This window comes from Corythoichthys intestinalis, chromosome 9 (assembly GCF_030265065.1).
Source record: "Corythoichthys intestinalis isolate RoL2023-P3 chromosome 9, ASM3026506v1, whole genome shotgun sequence".
In the NCBI taxonomy this organism is placed as follows: domain Eukaryota; kingdom Metazoa; phylum Chordata; class Actinopteri; order Syngnathiformes; family Syngnathidae; genus Corythoichthys; species Corythoichthys intestinalis.
Genome location: NC_080403.1, coordinates 41,251,908 through 41,272,202, shown reverse-complemented (window position 1 = coordinate 41,272,202; position 20,295 = coordinate 41,251,908). Strand labels below are relative to the sequence as shown.

At 39.3% G+C, this 20,295-nt stretch overlaps 2 protein-coding genes across 16 annotated transcripts in view; one reads left to right on the top strand and one right to left on the bottom strand.

The window, feature by feature from the left end:
- LOC130921680 (retinoic acid receptor gamma-A-like) overlaps nt 1-3,744 on the top strand; it is a 95,732-nt gene extending 91,988 nt beyond the window's left edge. For 10 of the 11 annotated variants that reach the window (XM_057845864.1, XM_057845868.1, XM_057845867.1 and 7 more), the window contains one exon: nt 565-3,741. In XM_057845864.1, the coding sequence (XP_057701847.1) occupies nt 565-899 (335 nt within the window). In that variant the 3' untranslated portion in view covers nt 900-3,741. Of the gene's footprint in view, nt 1-564 lie in introns of all 11 variants that reach the window. The other variant, XM_057845875.1, reaches the window with a different exon arrangement.
- Nucleotides 3,745-5,539: 1,795 nt separating this feature from the next.
- Nucleotides 5,540-20,238, bottom strand: calcoco1b (calcium binding and coiled-coil domain 1b). 5 transcript variants are annotated; one of them, XM_057845878.1, is made up of 12 exons: nt 20,154-20,238; nt 16,559-16,634; nt 16,071-16,247; nt 15,575-15,677; nt 13,541-13,752; nt 13,253-13,465; nt 13,044-13,192; nt 11,178-11,247; nt 10,860-11,114; nt 10,654-10,773; nt 8,150-8,217; nt 5,540-8,068 (listed from the first exon to the last, which is right to left on the bottom strand). In XM_057845878.1, exons 3-12 carry the CDS (start codon nt 16,209-16,211, stop codon nt 8,041-8,043), a joined length of 1,359 nt encoding a protein of 452 aa, XP_057701861.1. In that variant the 5' UTR covers nt 16,212-16,247; nt 16,559-16,634; nt 20,154-20,238; the 3' UTR covers nt 5,540-8,040. The 5 variants fall into 5 exon arrangements, with proteins under 5 accessions (XP_057701861.1, XP_057701863.1, XP_057701862.1 ...); XM_057845880.1 differs by having other exon boundaries at nt 16,559-16,681; nt 20,154-20,234; XM_057845879.1 differs by having other exon boundaries at nt 16,559-16,707; nt 20,154-20,181.
- Between the last annotated feature and the right edge of the window lie 57 nt (nt 20,239-20,295).

The following is a 20,295-nucleotide window of genomic DNA, read 5'->3' as shown; positions in this document are numbered from 1 at the left end:
CTGCTCTAGAGGAGATCTGCATGGAGGAATGGCCCAAAATACCAGCAACAGTGTGTGAAAAGCTTGTGAAGAGTTACAGAAAATGTTTGGCCTCCGTTAATGCCAACAAAGGGTACATGACAAAGTATTGGGATTAACTTTTGGTATGGACCAAATACTTATTTTCCACCATGATTTGCAAATAAATTCTTTAAAAATCAAACAACTTGATTTTCTATTTTTTTTTTCCACATTCTGTCTCTTATGGTTGAGGTTTACCCATGTTGACAATTACAGGCCTTTCTAATATTTTCATGTGGGAGAACTTGCACAATTAGTGGTTGACTAAATACTAATTTGCCCCACTGTATATGCTCGCCAAGTCACAATGTTTTCAGAAGTCCTACACTTAATTATTTACTGTAAAAACTCAAGTAGTTGCTGTTTCTTTGCTAATTACATTATTACTGTGGCAACATCTTGGTGCCAAGAAAATATGTTCAAGTAAATTGAGGATTTTCATTCAGGCGAAAATTTTGCTCGTCACCTATCTTGTGACATCTGAGCCTCATGTCTGTCACACAGGTGCAGAGAGAGCTATCACACTAAAAATGGAGATCCCCGGCCCCATGCCACCGCTCATCAGGGAGATGCTGGAAAACCCGGATGCCTTCGAAGACAGCGGAGACTCGACAGAAACCCATACACCTGCCGCTGCGCCTCCTCCGCCACCACCTGCCATTCAGGCCATCAAGCAGGAGGAGAAGTCCACGTACGAATCGGCAGCCGAGGAAGAAGAAGAGGATGAGGACGATGACTATTGGGACGAGGACAAAGAGCGACTGGCAGACAGTGACTCCGAGCCGTGGTCAGAGGTGGCAGCGGCCAGCACGCACAAGAAAAACGGGACATCGCAGTAGGAGGCTTCAACACCTGGCATCCTCATCCTCTCACCATCAGGCTCTTATAAAAGAATTGCTAAGTTTACAGGGAGTGAAGGACGAAGCAAAAGCACTCAACAAGTGACTCGTTGTGGTCCGCAGTGACAGGAGGGAGGCGGGGAATGTCCCCCTCCTCAGGAAAAGGGCTACGCTTGTATAGAAAACATCTCTTTTTTTTTTTGTTACAAGAAATGCTACTTATAATTTCTTATTGTATGATGTATTGTTTAAGCTCTTCGTCCATTTTCTTTGTTTGTGTGTGTGTGTTTTTGCGCGCAAGTGACGCATCGTGAGAGCAGGGCTCTAACTTCCAGTGGTCTTCCAGGTGGACAATATCTTCGAAGAACAAGCAATAATTACTTTTATGCCATGAATAGGTTGAGGAATGGCAACTTATTCCCAGTCATACGATTCCTCAGAGTGATGACGACACACCCTATAGGTATATGTTGGTATTTTGGCATCAAGGCAAAAGTACTCTAAAATTCTGCTATATTTCAAATAGGGCTGTCAAATTTATCGCGTTAAATGGCGGTAATTAATTTTTCTAATTCATCACGTTAAAACATTTAAGGCATGCGCGGAACGACCCACTAACGCATTGCCGCAAACAGACTACAACAGCACCGTTTTACATATATTGAGAGCGAAGTGGCAGAGACAAGCGAGTGGAGTGGACACAGGCATTCATTGAGGCCGTGCGTTTTATTAGGAAAAGCTTTGGCATCTCTTCCACAACAATTATATCTATTGTGGCGAACGACATGGGGAAGAATGACAGGAGATGATCATCTTAACACCACGTCTTGAACACAACGCAGAGAAGATATACCATTTGCAGCCACCACTGACAGTCATGGTTGCCCAACTTCCCATCATGCATTTGGGCAAACTCTATTCAAACATTTCGTTTAGCTCAACAAATACACTAGATGGCAATATTTAGTCACAATATACAAACTCACATTTATCTTTTAAGAATTGCAAGTCTTTCTATTCGTGGATCCATTTCACAGAAAGAATGTTAATAATGTTAATGCCATCTTGTGGATTTATTGTTATAATAAACAAATACAGTACTTATGTACAGTATGTTGAATGTATATATCCGTCTTGTCTTATCTTTCCATTCCAATAATAATTTACAGAAAAATATGGCATATTTTAGAGATGGTTTGAATTGCGATTAATTACGATTAATTAATTTCTAAACTGTGATTAACTTGATTAGAAATTTTAATCGTTTGACAGCCCTAATTTCAAATCAAAAACTAGGTCTCCTGCTTGGTTGGTAACTATTTTTCAGTAAGGGAGGAGAGACTAAATTGACAGAAGCAAGCATAGACCAATATAAAAGAGGAGTAACCTGATTTGTGGTGAAAGGTGTTTGCCTCCGAATTTCAATGGGTTCATTTGCTGCATATTTGCAATTTATCTGCTCAGGTGGGATCTAGCCTTGTCCACGTTGCATATCATTTTTACCTATGTCAAAGGTTTGACAAGCACTATTTAGGATATTAAAGAGTTAAAACAAATACATCTGTTAGTATTACTATATTATTTCATTTCCTGCCTAGTGAGGATTCATAAAGAATCTGATCAATAAGCAGTACCGATATTGGAAGGGTTGTCACTAAATTCAGTTCCCACTCTAATTGGGAGCTGAAAACAATTACAATGACCCCAACTCAAATACGAAACTGTTGAGCATCTTTGTCAATGTCCTGGATATCCATTTAAGATTAATGTACTAACCAGTGAGACAACTTTTGCTAGATGAGCTGTATATTAAGGATGCTCAAAAGCCTTTCTGTAATGTTAAAACTCAGGCAATAGGCATGCACAAGATATAAATGGCTCAGAATAACATAAGAAAGATGACGCAGTGAAGCCATGAACATGGCCCAGCAGCCATTATGACCTTTTTACTGTACATAGAACAAATCCTCAGGTGTGTGTGTTTGTTTTTTGTTTTTTTTTAATATTAATTGCATAATCTGTCTTTAACCCTGTAAACATCTACAGTCAACTTCCGATCATTTTAAAAGGCCCTTTATTGTTCTACAGCTAACAAACATACACGTAAGATGCGGTCGTTTTCCTGATGCCAAATATTAATTTCTGATCACATCATTTTCACAGTTGTAACTGTGATGTTCAAATGTAGAACCTGAATGTAACAGAAGGTAATTTAAGGAGTAAATAAGAATTATCTAAGGAGGCTTGAGATGAATGTTGATTCACTTGAATGTCACAAGACCAAGATCAGTCAAATGCTTCTGCACTGTTAAATGTCATCCAGTTGTACACAGCATTTTGCATGAGGAGAACTGAATGGATCTCCAGCACCAGGATCTTATTGGGGGGGCAATAAAGTCTTTTGTTTCTTTTATGTTCTTCCTGAACTTGAGCCAGTGCAATAAAACTAAGCTGAATGCAGGGTTGATGGGGTACATCAGTATGCAAAAAAAAAAAAAAAAAGTATAAATTCAGACACAGCAAAATAACTTTGGCTCATTCAAATTCCATTGTTTTAATGGATTGGATACATTTGTGTTGTTTTATGTAATGGAGAATATTTAATGATGACTCTTGAAGTCCGAAACATCTCATTGTCTCTCTAACCTCCATCATCTCGATTTTGAGACATTTGAATATCTCATGAACGGGCTCATCTGTTGTTTTCTCTGTTTGTATTAAATCATGTAGTTTGCTTCTTATTTTGGAATGATTTTCATAAACGGCTGTCCATGTTTTCACACCTCTCGGTGTTGAGTTGTATTTATTTCTGTCATCATTTTCAGATACCTTAGTGAGCATGTCAAACATTAAAAGTCATCTGATAACACAAAAGTGAAAACTTTTACATTGAGCAGACATCCATAATGGATTTCAATTCATTATGGTGACTCCAAAGCAGCATTCCGAATGAGCAAGTAACATAAAATTTCATAATTGAATCCTGACAATGAAATGTGAGCCGCAAATGAAAGCATCAATTGGATCAGCAAGATGCTTAGCTTACACACAAGAGCCATGCAAAACTTTCTTTGCCTTTTCTAGGACTTAAAACAAATCTACTTAATTCAATGGTATTATCTTTTATGCGAATACACATTTTCTTTTTAATCTCCTTAACCGCAGCAAAATTAAAGGAAAAAAAATGCACCTGTTACACATTATCATTCTTGGAATTTACTAAAACTCAAAAGATTGTGATTCCCAACCATTAACTATGAGAACATGAGAAATTATCCAAATTAGTACTGAAATTATTATTTTATCACAAGTAATGTGCAGTATCTTTGATCATCTGTCCATGCTAGCAATGCAAAGTGACAGGCAGCAGAGCAATAAAACGAGATGCAGAGGTGGGGAGAGTAGGCAAAATTTTTACTCAAGTAAGAGTAGTGTTACTTTAAAATAATATTACTCAAGTAAGAGTAAACGCAGTCATCCCAAAAATGTACTCAAGTACAAGTAAAAAAAAAGTATCCAGTGAAAAGAATACTCAAGTAATGAGTAACATTTTGATTAACTGCTTATTTTTGTTTGACATTTTTTTTAAAACAATGGTATTTTTTTTTTCTCTCAGCACTAACTTATCTATATGAACTGTTGTTATAATGATACTGTACAATAACCCATTACATAACCACATTAAGCCAAAGGGGGGGGGGGGGGGGGGGATCATTAAATTAAAGAGAAAACAGTATTCGTCCAAATAGCATGAGTGCCCTGCCCTCTAGTGGAGAAAATAGTTCCTAGTTTGAATAGTGAATACTGTGGTTCCTTCATAGTTACTATAATGAAATTAAAAGAATCTTATCTCCGGTTTTCCGTGGTCAATCGGTGCCAAATCAAAGCTGGGAGAGTTTTAAATCCGCGCTTTCGATTCATGTTGAGGGCAGTGCTCTATGTCAAATACTTTACTTCATTTGTTACGGTTCTTTAATGACACGTGATTGAACAGGCTTGCATGATCATGAAACGGCAAGCTTGCATCTGATTGGTGTAATAGAGTCATGTAATTAATGTTGCGACGTCTCATTGGTGAAATTAGTCACGTTACTCTTATTGCATCACTAGTAGGGCTGGGCATCGTTTGAAATTGAACGATTCCGGTTCCGATTCCAAACGATTCACGATACCGATTCTTATAAGAGGCAGGGTCAAAAAAAGAAAAGAAGAAAAAAAAAGAGGCTTGGTAAAAAATTTATGGTTTAAAAATGTATTAGTTTATAATAATGTCTTAACTTCTCGATTTTTTTTTTTATTATATGAATTTAAAATGTATTATTGTTATTCTTATTCTTATTATTTATTATTTTTATTAATAATACAATTAATATGACATTTATGAATTATATGAACTTCTCACAGGGCTATTTTTAACTTGTATATACTAGTAAATATCAGTCTTTGAACTTGAATGTGATGAAGTTTCTTTCCACAGGAGTGCACTTTCACAAAGATGTTTATTTTACAAAAGCTCACGGAGAAAACATTTACTCATATTCTTTTGCCATACATGTACCTTAGCTGGGAGCTACGACGAAGCATTAGTATAAATTTTTCTATTAATTATAATTTGATGTAGATGAGGCAAAATAATTAGGTTTACTTATTTGTAAAAAAAAAACAAAAAAAAAACGATTCTGTTGTGTTTAGAGACACATGCAATGTTTATGTTGTGACAATACCAGTTAGGCCAGTCTGTGCTGCTGTAGGAGCGTACGTATAATGCGGAGAAGACGAGATGAGAGCGTCTGGCAAAAATGTGTTATGAAATATGTTTTCACTACTACAAGTTCATTAAAAAAGTAATCGAATGCTTCATATGGCTGCATCTTTCTAAATAAGCAACACAACAGATTCTAAAACAAAAATCCTTTCAACATTGTTGATTTTAATGGAGGCACATACTGCTTTAAAATGGCGGCTGTTTACTAACGCCAGCGAGTCTGTCATTTCGCATGTAGTTCTCTTTACATGATTTATCGCCGCCAAGTCAGTCAATTCGCATCTAGTTCTATATACATGATATCGACCATAGCCCGACGTAATAATACGACAATTGGTCTTGCAGCCACATTTACATGATATAGTTGTGTTGCAAATGTTGCACTGAGCTGACTGGTCTTTTTTTTTTTGTAAAGTTAAGCCAAACTTTTGAGCGCCGCCTCACCGTGTCCATGGTTGTAATCAAGTCGCAATGCACAACATGCGCTTCTTGTGGCTTCTTCTTCGTGGTTTTCGGCAGCAATTTTTTTCCGCTCAGCAGTCAGGGCATCGAAACATGGAATCGAAATTTTAAAATTCGAACGGTTCCGGGAGAACCGGAGTGTTAGAACCGGGTGCCATCGATGCTCGATGTTCGGTGCCCAACCCTAATCGCTAGCAAAAATAATTATAAATCCAATATGTAGAAGAAAGAGAAAAATGTAACGACTCTTTTGTGGGTCAAAGTAGTGGACTAAGAGTAGTGTTTTTTCTTTACAAATCTACTCAAGTAAAAGTAAAAATTATGGCTCGAAACATGTATTCGAAACTTTAAAATTTGAACGGTTCCGGGAGAACCGGTGTTCGGCAATTCCTTACTACGCAGCGAAACGTCCTACACAATGCTCAGCGCGCTTGCGCAAGCATCCACACGCATGCGCACATCGGTTAGAAGCAGCGTGTACTCACTATTTTTGTTTTTATTTAGTCATTTAGAACCTTTTCACTGCCTCAAAGATACTTTTTGCATGTATTACCCTCTCATACTTTTAACCATTTGTTTTTTTTGTGTTAGGCTTTGAAGCAGTTGACCACATTAGTCACGTAGCGTATTTAAACCGTCCTTATTTGATCTAACTACATTTAAGTATTTTCTGCAGGCATTTTTTTTGTACGTTATTCCTGTATGCATCTAAACAAAGCAAGTTTAGAGTGCACGGTAGTACTTTGGGTGTCAAATTCGACCACGTTTCGCCGATGTAGGAGATTTTGGCAGAACACCGGCGCGTTAGAACTGGGTCCCATCGATGCTCGATGTTCGGTGCCCAACCCTAATCGCTAGCAAAAAAATAATAAATCCAATATGTAGAAGAAAGAGAAAAATGTAACTTATCTTTTGTAGCCCAAAGTAGCGGAGTAAGAGTAGCGTTTTTTTTTTTTTTTCTTCACAAATCTACTCAAGTAATAGTAAAAATTATGGCTTAGTAAAACTACTCTTAGAAGTACATTTTTCTCAAAAAGTTACTCAAGTAAATATAACTGAATACATGCAATGCGTTACTACCCACCTCTGACGAGAGGGCAGATGATATTATTTATGTGTGTCCAAACAGTTTACACAAATTATAATTCCATCTGAAGAAGTATGAAGTATTTTGCCGTCATCTACTGGACAATTGGAGAATCACAACAATCAGATGTCTTATCAGCTGATGCAGATTCCACACGTAAAAACTGAATTAGTAACATGGAACTAATAATGTCAAAGTTTACAACATCCTTCTGAATAGTCATAATTTCATTCAAGATATCTCCAGCCCACTTAGTTGCAAGGATCCACTAGAGAATTGCAGATACCAGCAACTGAAATGGAGATATCTATAATACACTAATATTTTGATGTGTCATAATGAAACTTACACATGTGCTCAATGGTAGTTTCTGCATTTCTGTTCAGCATTATGTGCCTGTTGGCCTTGCTAATTTTTTTGCAATATAGTGTCCTCGTATGATGTGGAATTAGTTACTTGAAGTTGTATAGAACTTGTTTATATCTGTATTAGTATCATATTCAAGGTTGAATGATTATATTTTGTTTAGTTTCACATTTGTTTCATCATTAAAACCTAAAAAAAAAAACAATTTTCCTTTCAACACACACACAACCCATATTTAAGACATACTGTAACAATTACTATCATAATTTCAATACACCAATACGTTTTGTGACATTATTTGGGGGTTTATTCCACATGAAATTGTTTTAATGTAAAACTTTACTTCGTAATGAATTATCTTGGCTTAATAATGGTTGGGAAACACTATACGCAAGTCACTCGAACAAACAATAATTCAACACAAACAGCTCGGTCTCAACCTACACTTTCAACTCCTTGTGTCACCACATGATGGAGCCCGTCAATTCACTGCAGAGGAAAAATACTAAATTAAAGGCATGTGTTTGTGCAGATTTAGTTTCAAATGGTGGTGGTGGCGGGTGAGGTCACCTGAGGACTGGCTCAACAAGTGCTGGTAGCATCAGCTGTTTCGTGTCACCCTGCTGACCCATCTGATTCTGATTGAACCAGAACAGATAAACAAAAGGGGAGTTATCTAAATGTCAGCAAACGTCAGTGACGTCCCAATGTCATGTGGTCACGTCACACGACTTAAAAAATGTTTACTCTAAAGGAAGCAAGCTGGGACGGTTCACCAGTAGAAGAGTTGTGATACTTGAGGTTTCTACCAGCGGCTCTATTAACCCTTTATATGGCACTCATTTAAATCACTGCCCTACATCTTGACATCAGTGGCACTGAAGCTTTAGCATTTACAGCCCAGTGTAAATGAATTGTCTATCACCACCAATGACACGCAAGGAGATTAATACTATGAAATTTGAAAATAAAATAATTAAAATCAACTTTAGCATTTTATGAGGCGCCATGACCAGTGTACAGGTAGTCCCCAGGTTACGAACTAGTTCAGTTCCTACACTGGCGTGGTAACTCGAATTTCCAATTAAGTCGAAATTAAGCCTTTAAATACCCCACAAATCTCAAAATAACTATCCAAAAACATGCATTATACATCATTGTACCGTCCTCGCCAAGACATTGGAGCTAGTCCTAGCTAGACAGCGAGTTAAGTTCCGAAATGACGATGTCAGAAGTCCGTGTGGTTTGCTGACTTTATTCAGCTGCTCATGACATCAACACTTGCAGAATGAAACTAAAATAAAAATTAAATTAAATCAGTTTCATCGTCAATAACAGCAATTCAAATTTGTGTTTATGACTAGCTGCTGACACAGCAATAACAATCCACACAAATGATTAGTATGTGTCATTTAGCATCCGCGCATCATTAAAAACAATGACATAAACTCGCCCCAATTATTCGACCACAATTGAAAACGCACAATAAACAGTACAAAAGGTGTTATATACAGGTGTTGTCTCTTTGGATGCTTCACAAGCAACAAATGTGCGCGCAAGCTAGCAGCTGTCTTCTATCCCTTCTCTCTCACTCGGCTGCGCTCTTGCTCGTGTGTGCGTGTGCGCGCTTCTTCACGTGCGCAAAGACGTTGTTTTTTGTGTGTACATGCGCTCGCGTGCGGAAGTACTACCTGCTCTAGACTTCCTGCACCACAATAAAAGCATGCATCACAAAACAAAAGTCAACATTATTTAAAAAAAAAAAAAAAAAAAAAAAAAACGACTGGGAGACAAAATGGCGGACGAGACTTTGGCGTCAAAAAGTCGGGTACGTCGTAACCCGGGTACTACCTGTATTTTGTTTTTATCGATTTTAATGTATTCATTTATAACTTATTTAACTAGTTATTTTTAATATAAAGTATAGCATTTATAATCTTATTTTTTAACAGAAAATATATATGGCGGAAAACACTCAGGTGACTTGAAGTTCCGCTCTGAGACCCACAATTTCAAAATTGTCTGATATGCATGTGTGATACATTATTGAAAAGCTTAAAATCAAAATTTTCTGGGGGAAGAAAAAATTTGAACAGGAGGGCATTTAAAAAAAATAAATACATTTTTAAACAGCAAAACCCTATCTGGAGGTGAGAGCACGCGAGAGCACAATTACAGACGCCATGATTTTAACAAGATATTATCGCGTACTTACCTTGTTTCGATCCACAAACTCCATGTAGCATGTATCACCGAGTGCCAAGACACAGCTGTGAATGGCCACAGACGGATTTTTGGGGGATTTTATGGGTGAAACGTGGTCATATAACAAGGGTCGCGATGCAGAAATTGCAGACATCAAGAACTGGTCGAGATTTTCTTTTTCAAATATTTACCCTTTTAAATGTTTTTTTTTTTCAATTTTCTTTGTTTGGATCAATTAATTATCATCTAACATATTGGAGAAAATGCGACGGTAACAAAACAAATACAATTAAGCGATACTTATGAGGTAGATATCATGACTTTTTTACAGACACCATTTTTGTCATTGTGATGTCATTTGTTTAAAAGTTAAAAATATGCGAGTGAATAATTTTTTGAAGTTTTTTTGTTTTTTTAAACTAAATATTAGACATCAATTAATGATTCTAAACTAAAAATGACAGACATTTTGAATAGTATATATAATTAATTACCTTCGTTTTATGGCTAGGTTGAAACAAAAGCGGTTGCGCGACGTCTGTAAACGGGGGTTTCCAGGGTAAAACGGACAAATTAAAAATAGTTCAGGGACTTAATGCGCCATGAATCTGCTATGGCAGCATAAAGACATATTGTTCTATCAAACGCAAGTTTTTTTTGGCTTAAAATACAGCAGTTTATTTTAAAGAAGGGTGCAAGAGCAGAAACTGCTTTTTCAGTCTTGTGTTTTCCGCCATATACAGTACATATTGTATATTTATATAGTAATGTTAAAAAATACAATAATGAGTAATAACAAATATATAGAGTAGGCCTATATATAATTATAACGGAGATCTGGTGGCAACATGTGTCTGGCATGAACTCACTCTGTCATTCTCTCTTTTCACCTCTGCTTGCAGCTTCTCCAATTCGGTAGTTTCCCCTCGCAGTCGCTCTTCCTTTCTTCGCATCTCACTCCTCAACTCCTCCATTTTCTGTTTGTCAGCCTACGTAAACGGACACAGAATCTTAATTAACTTAATAAACTCTAGAGAATTTATATAGTATTTGCCGACTACCTCTCCTTCCTCACCTGTGCCGCGTTCCTGAAAGCTTCTCTCTCCAAGGCCCAGTTGGCGCGCTCTTCCATGAGTAGAAGCTTCTCCTCAGAGAGCTGCAGGCCCAACTGGGCCACCTGCAGGCGGCTTTGGTGCAGCTCAGCGTACGCATGGCCCTGACGGGTACCCAGCTCCCTTAGCTCCGTGCGAAGTCCCTCGGCTGAGCGCTCGCTCGCCTCCAGGCGACTCTGAAGGCCGTGGCGCTCCACCAGTGTGGCCTCATGCTCCGCCTACGAAGATAATGAACATCCTTTGTATGACAAAAAAACAGCATCTGACTTAATATTGCAGACCTGAAGCAACTTCCTCTTTTCTTCATCATGTTTGATCTGGCTGGATAATTTCATCAGTATCTCCCTTAGCCTGCAGGGGAGGACTTCGTGTCAGTAAATACAGTGCCTTGCAAAAGTATTCAGCCCCCTTGAATCTTGCAACCTTTCGCCACATTTCAGGCTTCAAACATAAAGATATGAAATTTAATTTTTTTGTCAAGAATCAACAACAAGTGGGACACAATCGTGAAGTGGAACAACATTTATTGGATAATTGAAACTTTTTTAACAAATAAAAAACTCAAAAGTGGGGCGTGCAATATTATTCGGCCCCTTTACTTTCAGTGCAGCAAACTCACTCCAGAAGTTCAGTGAGGATCTCTGAATGATCCAATGTTGTCCTAAATGACCGATGATGATAAATAGAATCCAAATGTGTGTAATCAAGTCTCCCTATAAATGCACCTGCTTTGTGATAGTCTCAGGGTTCTGTTTAAAGTGCACAGAGCATTATGAAAACCAAGGAACACACCAGGCAGGTCTGAGATAATGTTGTGCAGAAGTTTAAAGCCGGATTTGGATACAAAAAGATTTCCCAAGCTTTAAACATCTCAAGGAGCACTGTGCAAGCCATCATATTGAAATGGAAGGAGCATCAGACCACTGCAAATCTACCAAGACCCGGCCGTCCTTCCAAACTTTCTTCTCAAACAAGGAGAAAACTGATCAGAGATGCAGCCAAGAGGCCCATGATCACTCTGGATGAACTGCAGAGATCTACAGCTGAGGTGGGAGAGTCTGTCCATAGGACAACAATCAGTTGTACACTGCACAAATCTGGCCTTTATGGAAGAGTGACAAGAAGAAAGCCATTTCTCAAAGATATCCATAAAAAGTCTCGTTTAAAGTTTGCCACAAGCCACCTAGGAGACACACCAAACATGTGGAAGAAGGTGCTCTGGTCAGATGAAACCAAAATTGAACTTTTTGGCCACAATGCAAAACGATATGTTTGGCGTAAAAGCAACACAGCTCATCACCCTGAACACACCATCCCCACGGTCAAACATGGTGGTGGCAGCATCATGGTTTGGGCCTGCTTTTCTTCAGCAGGGACAGGGAAGATGGTTAAAATTGACGGGAAGATGGATGCAGCCAAATACAGGAACATTCTGGAAGAAAACCTGTTGGTATCTGCACAAGACCTGAGACTGGGACGGAGATTTATCTTCCAACAGGACAATGATCCAAAACATAAAGCCAAATCTACAATGGAATGGTTCAAAAATAAACGTATCCAGGTGTTAGAATGGCCAAGTCAAAGTGCAGACCTGAATCCAATCGAGAATCTGTGGAAAGAGCTGAAGACTGCTGTTCACAAACACTCTCCATCCAACCTCACTGAGCTCGAGCTGTTTTGCAAGGAAGAATGGGCAAGAATGTCAGTCTCTCGATGTGCAAAACTGATAGAAACATACCCCAAGCGACTTGCAGCTGTAATTGGAGCAAAAGGTGGCGATACAAAGTATTAACGCAAGGGGGCCGAATAATATTGCACGCCCCACTTTTCAGTTTTTTATTTGTTAAAAAAGTTTAAATTATCCAATAAATTTTGTTCCACTTCACGATTGTGTCCCACTTGTTGTTGATTCTTGACAAAAAATTAAAATTGTATATCTTTATGTTTGAAGCCTGAAATGTGGCGAAAGGTTGCAAGGTCCAAGGGGGCCGAATACTTTTGCAAGGCACTGTACATATCAACACAGACTAAAAATTTTGTGTTTATTCAGCAAGGGATTTTACACCAACTTTTGTGTTACAGAAAATAGTTGATTTTGTAAATAGGGACTGCACTGTTTGTGTAAGTGTCAGGTGTTAAAGACTTGCCTTTCCAACTCCACATTTCTCTCCTTCTCTCTATCAGTTAGCACCTTGATTTCCTCCAGCAAGTCTTTGATTTGTTGTTGACTTTGCACTTTTTCAGATGTTAGTTGAGTCAGTTCAGAGTTGAGATTTTCCTGACTGCATTCCACATCCTGCAGTGCAGTACATGAGCATAATTAATCCAACATGAGATGACCTGTATTAGGTCTTACCTTGTGTTTTCCTTCTGCCATTTTTAAGGCATCACATTTGTATGTTAGGGTTTGACGGAGATTTTCAATCTCCTCCTTCAATTCATCCCTTTGGCTCTTCCAGTCCTCCTTTGCATTTGAGTTGCTCCTCCTCTCCTCCTCTATTTCCTGTTTGGCTTCATCTACAGCCTGCATCAACTCAGCCTTCTCCCTCATGCACTCCTCCAGCTTACGCTATGGATGGCAAATAAGTGACAGCAAATTCAGTCGTACAGAAGAGTAGGACAGTGGGCAGCTTGCTTTTGCTACCTGCAGCAATTGCGCTCTAGGGACCACCAAGAGCAGCTCTTCCTCCTCCTCACCATCATCTTCTTCATTGCGCTCCTCCATCAGAGTCTCCAGTTCATCCAAAGGTCTGGGAGCACAGAAGGTGAAGGGGCGGCTTTGGGCGCAAACTTTCCCCATCTTGTCCACGTAGACAAAGCAGTACTCAACGGCGCTTGGGCGAGGCAGGTAGAAGGCTACCAAAAACAAAGAAACAATTTGAGTTTCTTTGAAGTGCAACTTTCGTTCCCTTGCAATGCAGAAAATAATTAGGGTTACGAGCGAGTTCCGTGACGTGACTCGAATTTCCGCGGGAGTCAGAATTAACCCTTTTAAGACATAACTATCCAAAAATTCCAAAAGTATCTTATTTTGTATAATGATGGGAGGATACATCGCCCTCTGGTGGTAGAGTTGGGTGTGGCTGGACTGTCGCCTTGGCTTCTATGACTGAGTAGGAGACTCGTCTGATATGGATATAGACCCTACCCACCGACATCACAAAATCACGTGATCGCTGTATGTTCCGCCCCATTGTCCATCATTTTGTGTCTGTATTATCAATGGTCTCAATTGATCGAGCAATTTATAATGCATTTCATGGAAGACCCGGTGCTTTCGGATGCCGTAAACTCACTGGATGCGTTGCATAAAAGGTGTTATGTGGAAAAGCTTCAGTTTATCCATTCGCCAGATCCATATTTGATGCCTAAATTGATGTTTTTCGACCCGCTGTCTTAGCCGTCTTTGCCTGACATCTGCTAGCTACCCTGATATTTACAACTATCTTGTCCACACAAAATCAGCCTATTCTCACGAAAGTTTGACAAACTTTAAGAGCTTGGAGGCTTATAAATACTTCGTTGCTGGTTTGGTGAAACAGGTCCTCGTCCACGAAAATTCGGCAGGAATCTATCTTGTGCTTGGAAAGGTGAGTTACGAAATTTTCAATTCAAAATCTTTTGTTCTTGCTAACATCCACTGTCAAGTCTAATGTATTTCATGTCATTTGTCAATGGAGCTAGGGCTTTTAATGTTTATATGGTTTAGCGATAGCACTCTCACTACATACATACGTGTATGTTGTCGGCGATTAGCCTAGCAATGATCTTAATTGTGGTTGTCAGCCCAAAACCCTCTAAATATATATTAAATGCATTTTACCAGATATAAAATGACTACTACATAATCTGTGGTAATCGTTTGGAGCCTAGTTTTCTCGTCGAATTGCAGCAGCCCATCTCGCTCTCCTCACCGGGTCTCGGAATCCGGTAGAACTTCAAGTCTCTCCGTCTATCTTCTCTGTTATTGCAACCGACCGCCACACACGCCTTCACCATTTTGACTATTAATGTTAACGAGCAGAAAAACACGCCGTAAATAGGAGGAATGTACGTAGCCGTAACAGGTAAACACGATGTGTTGACGGACAATTGGGCGGCACCAGTCAGGAGGGCGGAGTTGTGACATCACGTGGGTAGGGTCTATAGGACAGCTGCCCTCTCATTTGGGCCACATAAGGCTATATGTTTTTCAGCTAATATATGTTTCTGTATGTATTTGCAATTAAGATTAGAGCTACATTTTGTCGAGTTATGTGTGAGCGATTTGCTATGAAAATTGTAAATACGTTAGCATTCGTATCATTTAAGCTAGCGAACTTTTGCTAGGCAAATTAGGCTGATTTAATCTACTAAATTTACATTTTGATCAAACGAGATTTTGTGTCAGGTTTTTTATTGTTAAAATGTGCGTTGTTTTGAACATAAGTGTACCTATGTGTGCTACAGCTTTACAAATTGTCAAATGTGAAGGAAGGAAAAACCTTCAAAAACCAGAATTGCTTTGTTTGCTGTCTATCAAGCTTCACATTTAGTGAGGACAGGACACGTTAAGTTAATAAAGCTAAAAAAATAAGATACTGTGTGGTACAATAAGGTACTGTTTACGCAGCTTAAAAAAAAAACAACAAGAACTGGAGACTAACTGACTAACTCATTTGCATTGTTTGATGTTTACCTTGAAAAAGTGCACAGCAGTCAACAGTACTTCCTTCATTGTACCCTTCAGGTACAAGCGACCATGCGTATGTGTGGTACTCTCTCAGTGATGACCAGCCGACCTTCGGAGAAACAGGACACTCCAGTTGTAACCACCAGCAACTGGCTGCATTTTCCAACCGCTCATAATCACCCCCAATATGTACAAGGACTGTTTTTCTGGCTGAAGACAGGCCCAAAGCATAATGCTGCACTTCAACAGTTCAACCTTGGGTTTATTGTTAGCAGCATCATGCTTTGGGATGGCTGTTGTTGGTGTTGTTATGCAGAAACTGTTGCACCATAACACTTAAAAAAATAACAGCATAGTTAGCAGAAAACCTTTTGGTGCAAGAAATAAAAGGTAAAGGGCAAAAAAAGACTACCAGAACATCTTAACATCATTTGGGGTAAACCAGACACTCTTTAAATGGTGGCATCGGCTGTTTTTCATGCACTTGTCACTGTAACAACACCTTAAAGATTCCAATCCAGTCACTGCTGCTCCACATATGTTGAGAAGTCACGCTGTAGTGACACTCTATTCTGGTTTGAGGAAAGTAGAGCTGACCCACATTTCGAAACACTACGTTGGACTGTGGATATTGTATCTCCATGACGGTGATGAAGAGAAAGGCACACGCTGAGGACAGCTGAGCAGAAGAGACATTTGAGAGACACTGTGTTGGGCAATGCAACATGCGCTACACCAACAAGTTTATAAACAACATGCTCATGCTGTCACCATACATTCTGTTTGTTGATTGCTCTGTACTAAGAAACAGACACACAGATAAATAACAATGGTAGTTTTTTGTTTTTTTTTTTTTTTTACGGAAAAACAAAAATAACAAAAATGCAGTTTTAAGTGTTGTTTGGCTAGTTGTCACATGAGTTATTAGCTAAAGACTGTTGTTTTATGTCATTTTACACTAAGAATAACAATCTCATTAAAAAGTCTTACCTGGGAATTAGGGTTATCTTTTGAAGAAGTTCACAGCTCTGCTTGCTTCCATCATCTGACTAAATATTACCCGGTGCTGTTTGGGATAGCCGCGCCGGAGGACCACGGGAAATGCAGTTCACTCTCAATAAAATAAAAACAACAGAGTCCTATTTCTGGACACTTAATCCTCTCTGCTATTAGTTGTTTACTCACTTCTTTCATTTCTTGGCAGTGGGTGAAACTTACTAGGAAGAGTGCTTGAGTTATTTATGACAGGCACTACAAGTCACTCAAACACTACATGTTGTCTATATATTTTCACTTATATTTTAAGGCAAAGGTAGCCTGCCGGTAAAAATTAGAACACATGCACAAAAAGTGTACACTTTTAGTTAACATGATTAATCTAGCCTTCATATTTTAGGCTGTCTCTTTGTCCAAAATTATCATCCAAGTACATTGAGATTTCAATCAGACTTCGTCAATCGAATCATATACCGTAGCCCAATTTATGTGTTGAACCAGGTGAACTTTATTAGTAGAAGATTATTGACATTAGAGCTACCAAATAGGGCCATACGGTTAGCTTTACCCTGGAAGCGAAACCTTCACAATCTACGTCTACACTAGGACAGATCATTTTCTCCAGGGTATTTTGCCGACTTTTATTGAAACTGATCTAGCGCCTCTGTAACATGAGGTACCACGCAGTTCACTTTTCGGGGTTTAATTTTCCTCTACGCATTTTTATATACTCCAATTCGGTCGGCATTGAGTTGGGAGGGGCCAGCACCACAGCTTGCTGATCGGAGACTTAATGTGGGAGACGAGCTCTGTAATAAAACGCTAATTTCCGCGTAATCCGCGATGGGAGGACCGCTCAAGTCCAGCGAGCCGGCCGGTACCACATTTAAAATTACGGGTTGGCGCAGAGGCACATTCACTCATCAAAAGAGCTGGAAATGACCCACGAGACATAGGTTCCTGACACCTGTTCTACACTCTAGATCAGGGGTCGGGAACCTTTTTGGCGGCGAGAGCCATGAACACCATATATTTTCAAATGTAATTCTGTGAGAGCCATACAATAGGTTTCAAACTAAAAATACAAGTAATATGTGCATTTTATGTAATTTCAACACTTTTAAAGTACAATAAGGCTCTGAATTATTATTAATAACTTATAAATAATAATAATAAAATAAAATAATAATTATTAAATAATATTAAAATAATTATTTTAATATTTTGAGTCCACAGATAGACTGTTGTACTTACAGTTTTAAACCATCAGGGGGGAGGCGTTCGCCACATGGCGTGCATGGGCAATAAATTTTCTTGGCAGCAATGTGAGACGGACGTTGTAAACTGGTATTTTTTTCTTGTTTGAGGTGGGAAAAAGGGTGCAATTTGACTGTGTATACTAGCGGATTGCTTTATTTTATGATGATTGTGATGTGTGCTGTGTGTTAATATAGTTCAGAAATATGTTAATCGTTAAGTATTGTGGGCCCTTGAAGAGGCCATCAGACGGCAGAGTAGTGACGTAGCGGGAAGCAAGGAGGAGAGAGAGCGTACGGCGTGAGAGCGAAGTTAGCATGTTGCGGATAACGGTGTTATTTTGTTTATTATTTCTATGGTTGCCACAATAAAGTGGGAAAGTCATCACCAACTCCTCTCCTTCCTATTTCCCCATTCGGGGCTATTACAGTATGTTTATGTGTGACTGCAGATGTGTTCGTAATGACGAGCAGACGACGAGTGAATACTAGTAGTGTCTAAAATGCAGAAGTTAAATGTTTTGTCACAAAAACTTGTATTTGTTTATTAATATAATTATGTAGGAGTCCACATTTTAGAGCGAATAAGAAAGGAGCCGTCTGTGTGCAGCAATGCGAGACGGACGTTGTTTTTTTTTCTTGTTTCAGCTGTACAAGAAAAATGAAAATAAAGCAAAATTAATTGTGAAGCAACAGACTGAAGCATTTAATCACTGTCTGCGCCACGCTACAGATCCATAGCTATTATTTCAACCGACTGCCACACGCATCATCAGACTTCAGACGTTCTCCACTGCCGCACCTGTAGTGTCCCGAATGTCGCCTGATCACTGGGTTTGCCGATGGAAAACATGTGAGCGCCCCTTACTGGTTGTTCTTTTTAACGCTTCCCCTGTGGCTCTTACGCCCGCCAGGTTTCCCCCGAGGTCCTAGCGCCGTTCCCATTACATAACGAAACTTTTTTTTTTAATAACTGAAGATTTGTCTGCGAGCCAGATGCAGCCGTCAAAAGAGCCATATCTGGCCCGCGGGCCATAGGTTCCCGACCCCTGCTCTAGATGGTTAACTGTAAGCAATGACTGTGGAAAAGAGCAGCAGGAATGCCACGTCTTGATCATTCGCCTCCATTGCTTACAATGCCATCATGCCGCACTACAAATGGCGATGGCACGCTCCATGACGTCACTTCCTTTGTATCAGATAGTTGTACGGAGACAGCAGTCTATATTAAGCAGTGCGTAATATTAACCGCCTACATTATCCATGTAACAACTAATCCGGACAACAGGCATATTAGTGTAGCCGACATGCCGTATAGTCTAACTAATGACACGTTTAAGGCCATTATCCGTCCTAGTGTAGACGAAGTCTTGGTCAAATATGTTGATTTTCCATTTGTAGACACACTTCAGAAATACTACATATGCAACTGCTGCCACTTCATCCAAATCAGCACCAAGATCTGTTTTTTTTATATAGAGTAATAGATTTCAAGTAAGTAATGCTATGCCGTGTCTGTGTGAATGTGTATGAACATTTGTGGTGAAATTACCTGTTGCTGCTGCTAAGTTTGTGTGTGTGTGGTTGGCATTGGCGCCACCAGGGGGTGGCCAGGGGTGGCCACGGCCCTCCCCTATAAATTTGTTGGCCACCCCAATGGCCACACCGCTTGCCAGTATATCATTAGATTGTTGTAGCATCAGTTATGCATTTCATCCCAAATGCACAGCCAGAACTATGGACTATAGATTATGGCCTATGCACATTAAATCATTAGTAACATCAAATATTACACAATACACCAAAGTATATCAGTAGCCGTGTCCTGAAGTCTTTCTGATAGTTTTCGCCTGACCTTTTTACTGCAATAATATAATGAAAATCTGAAATTATGGCTTTTAGTTTTGGTGTGCCACCCCAAGATTTTAAGTGGCCCCATCTGGCCACCCCTACGAAAAATTTCTGGAGGCGCCACTTGTGGTTGGGGGGAGGGGGTGTGGTTACTGCGTGAATGTGAGCTAATGTAATAGCGTGTATAAAATGCTCAATAAAAGTACAGTACTCTCCATTTCAAATAAACACAAGAAAAGGGGGGTCTAAATGTCCCGCATAAAATCAATGGTAGGAAAATAATGGTACAACGCTCTGATGCATTCCGAACATCTACAGCGACATCCAGTGGCAGAGGAAGCAAGCGTTACTGAATGACGACAGAATGTCGAAAGTAAACGCGCCAGCGGACGTTTACTTTATAAACTTAAAAATACGAACTGTAAACATGCATTTTACCTTAACATATATATCTGACATAAGAGTAGAGCCAGCAGACTTACTTTTTTTGTCATGAGCTCTGTAAAATGTGACAACCAATGGGCGAATGAAGTGTGCATAAAGCTCTGCTCGCCTCGGTGGAGTGACTCTTTCGGAATGAAACAATTACGCATTTGATGTCATCGCGTGATTTGTATAGTCACG